General features: G+C 38.9%; 1 protein-coding gene across 1 annotated transcript; it reads right to left on the reverse strand.

Annotated features, from left to right (window-relative positions):
• Window positions 1-1,400: 1,400 nt before the first annotated feature.
• LOC108749623 (putative uncharacterized protein FLJ37770) lies at window positions 1,401-2,167 on the reverse strand. Its single transcript, XM_018488434.1, has one exon. The coding sequence runs from the start codon at window positions 2,092-2,094 to the stop codon at window positions 1,426-1,428; it is 669 nt and encodes a 222-aa protein (XP_018343936.1). The 5' UTR covers window positions 2,095-2,167; the 3' UTR covers window positions 1,401-1,425.
• Window positions 2,168-2,663: the final 496 nt, after the last annotated feature.

The following is a 2,663-nucleotide window of genomic DNA, read 5'->3' on the forward strand; positions in this document are numbered from 1 at the left end:
GGGCACGTGTGAACCCGTGCATTGTCTTGATGGAAGAGCACTTTCTTCTTCGCCAAATGGGGACGTTTTTTTTTTTAAATGTTATTGAAACGGTCCAATAAGGCTGCGTAGTAATCGCCATTAATCGTTTGCTTCGACAGAAGGTAATCAATATGAATTATACCGCGTGCATCCCAAAAAACTATGGCCATCACCTTTCCGGCCGACTTTACGGTCTTCGCCTTCTTCGGAGCTGGTTCACCCGGTGAAGTCCATTGTTTTGACTGTTCCTTCGTCTCGGGTGTGAAGTAATGGATCCATGTTTCGTTCACAGTAATGAATCGACGCAGAAATTCATCTGGATTACGTTGAAACATCTCCAAACATTGTTTTGAAATCGTCACATGGTCGCGCTTATGGTTCACAGTGAGCAAACGCGGCACCCATCTTGTCGATAGCTTTTTCCAAATGTATCCAATTGTTCGTGCAAAATTGAAATCACTGTGTCATGTGATATGCCTATGGCCTCAACAAGCTCGTGCACTTTCACTCGTCGATCAGTCAAAACAATATCGTGGACTTTATCGATGATTTCTGACGTAGCAGCCTCAATTAGACATCCCGAACGAGGTGCATCACATGTGGATGTATGATTGTTTAAATTCATTCACCCAATTATATACAGTCGCAAACGCTGGTGCAGATGTGCTATTATCCAATTCGGCTTTGATTTCTTTCGGCGTTAAATCTTTCATATGTAGATGTTTAATCACTGCACGAAACTCGTTTTTTTCCAGTTTGTAAAAAATGCAAAGGTTGTTCGCTTTAATCGTCTACAGAAATGAAACCACGCGATGAATTCCGCTCAAAGTTTGACAGTAATCAGCTGAAAGATGCTACTTGTCAAAAAGTAATGTGACATGACATTGTGAGTGCCCTCTGACAGATTTTCTAAGAACTTATTGATTTGCCCTCGTATTTTATGTTACATAATGTGTCAAAATGTGTCACATGAATACATATATTGCACATATATGTGTAACTACTTCCCCTCTGTTTGTTAAAGAGATAAGTCCACTGATATATTGTCAGAATCTGTAATAGATGTAACGTAAACTATGGATTTGTACTGACAGTGTATGTGCATCGATAAACGGACGTAGTGTCTTTCCCTATGTTCAAAATCATTTTAGATCAGGACGTAACATGTATTGTCATTACATAGATATTGTACATACGTCTATCTATGTGTGCAACTACTTCATCTCTTTTTGTTACACGTAACAAAAAGATACAAGTTTCTAATACTCAGATATTTACGCAGATATATTTACACGAAATAGAATTTTATGAATATTATAATGTGTGTATGTATGTATGTATGTATGCATACGAGGTGTGATCAAAAAGTAAGGTGACTTTTCATTTTTATAAAAAAATATTCATTTATTCATCCAAAATTATGTTATCCCCTTCAAAATAATCCCCCTCTGATACAATGCACTTGTGCCAGCGCTTTTTCCAGTCGTCAAAACACTTCTGAAATGCACTTTTGGGTATTGCCTTGAGCTCCTCCAGCGATGCAGCCTTAATCTCCTCAATCGTCGCAAATCTTCGTCCTTTCATGGGCCTTTTCAATTTTGGGAAGAGGAAAAAGTCGCAGGGGGCCAAGTCTGGTGAATACGGTGGCTGAGGCATGATGATAGTATTGTTTTTGGCCAAAAAACTACTCACTAGTAACGACGTTTTGGAACGCAGTTTTGGAACGAATTTCGCTGACACACGTGTCATACCCAAAACATCCGTTAAAATTGATTGGCATGAGCCAAACGATATGTTAAGATCATCAGCTATTTCTCTAATCGTGATTCGACGATTTTTCAACACAATTTCTTTCACTTCCTGAACATTTTCGTCGGTTTTTGACGTGCTGGGGCGTCCAGAGCGAGGTTCATCGTTAACATTTTCTCGGCCCTCTTGGAATAACTTATACCATTTATAAACATTTTTTTTGCTCAAAGTTGACTCACCGTACGCCACTGTCAACATTTCAAGAGTTTTTGAACACTTAATACCATTTTTTACACAAAAATTAATACAAACTCTCTGCTCCATTATTTTCAAAAGCAAAAAATCGCCGAGCACGCAAACACGAGTCTAACCTTTATGGTTCTCACATAAAAACAACACATGCTATATAGTCAAAACTGTGAACATATGATCGTGACGAGTGTACCAACACAACAAAAAAAATTTTTTTAATTAGAGTGTACAGAGCGCGCGAAATTCAAAAAGTCACCTTACTTTTTGATCACACCTCGTATACTTGTATATATAGTATGTTGTGTGTGTGTGTGTGTGTGTGTGTGTGTGCGTGTGCGTGTGCGCGTGCGCGTGCGCGTGCGCGTGCGCGTGCGCGTGCGCGTGTGCGTGTGTGTGTGTGTGTGTAATATAATGTGTTGTATGTACATACAAACACACATTATAATATAGAGACATGTGAGTGAATATTAGAATTATATTTGAGCGGTCACATCCAGCGGCCAGATTCGAAAAACCAGCGGCGAATACTAATGCGGAGCGCACGGTTATGAAAAATGGATTTTACGTATTTTCAAAAAAATTTATCGAAAATAATAACTCACAATACACAGTGATAAATTAGACAAGATTAGGGGAAAAAT

This window comes from Trachymyrmex septentrionalis, unplaced genomic scaffold (assembly GCF_001594115.1).
Source record: "Trachymyrmex septentrionalis isolate Tsep2-gDNA-1 unplaced genomic scaffold, Tsep1.0 scaffold308, whole genome shotgun sequence".
In the NCBI taxonomy this organism is placed as follows: domain Eukaryota; kingdom Metazoa; phylum Arthropoda; class Insecta; order Hymenoptera; family Formicidae; genus Trachymyrmex; species Trachymyrmex septentrionalis.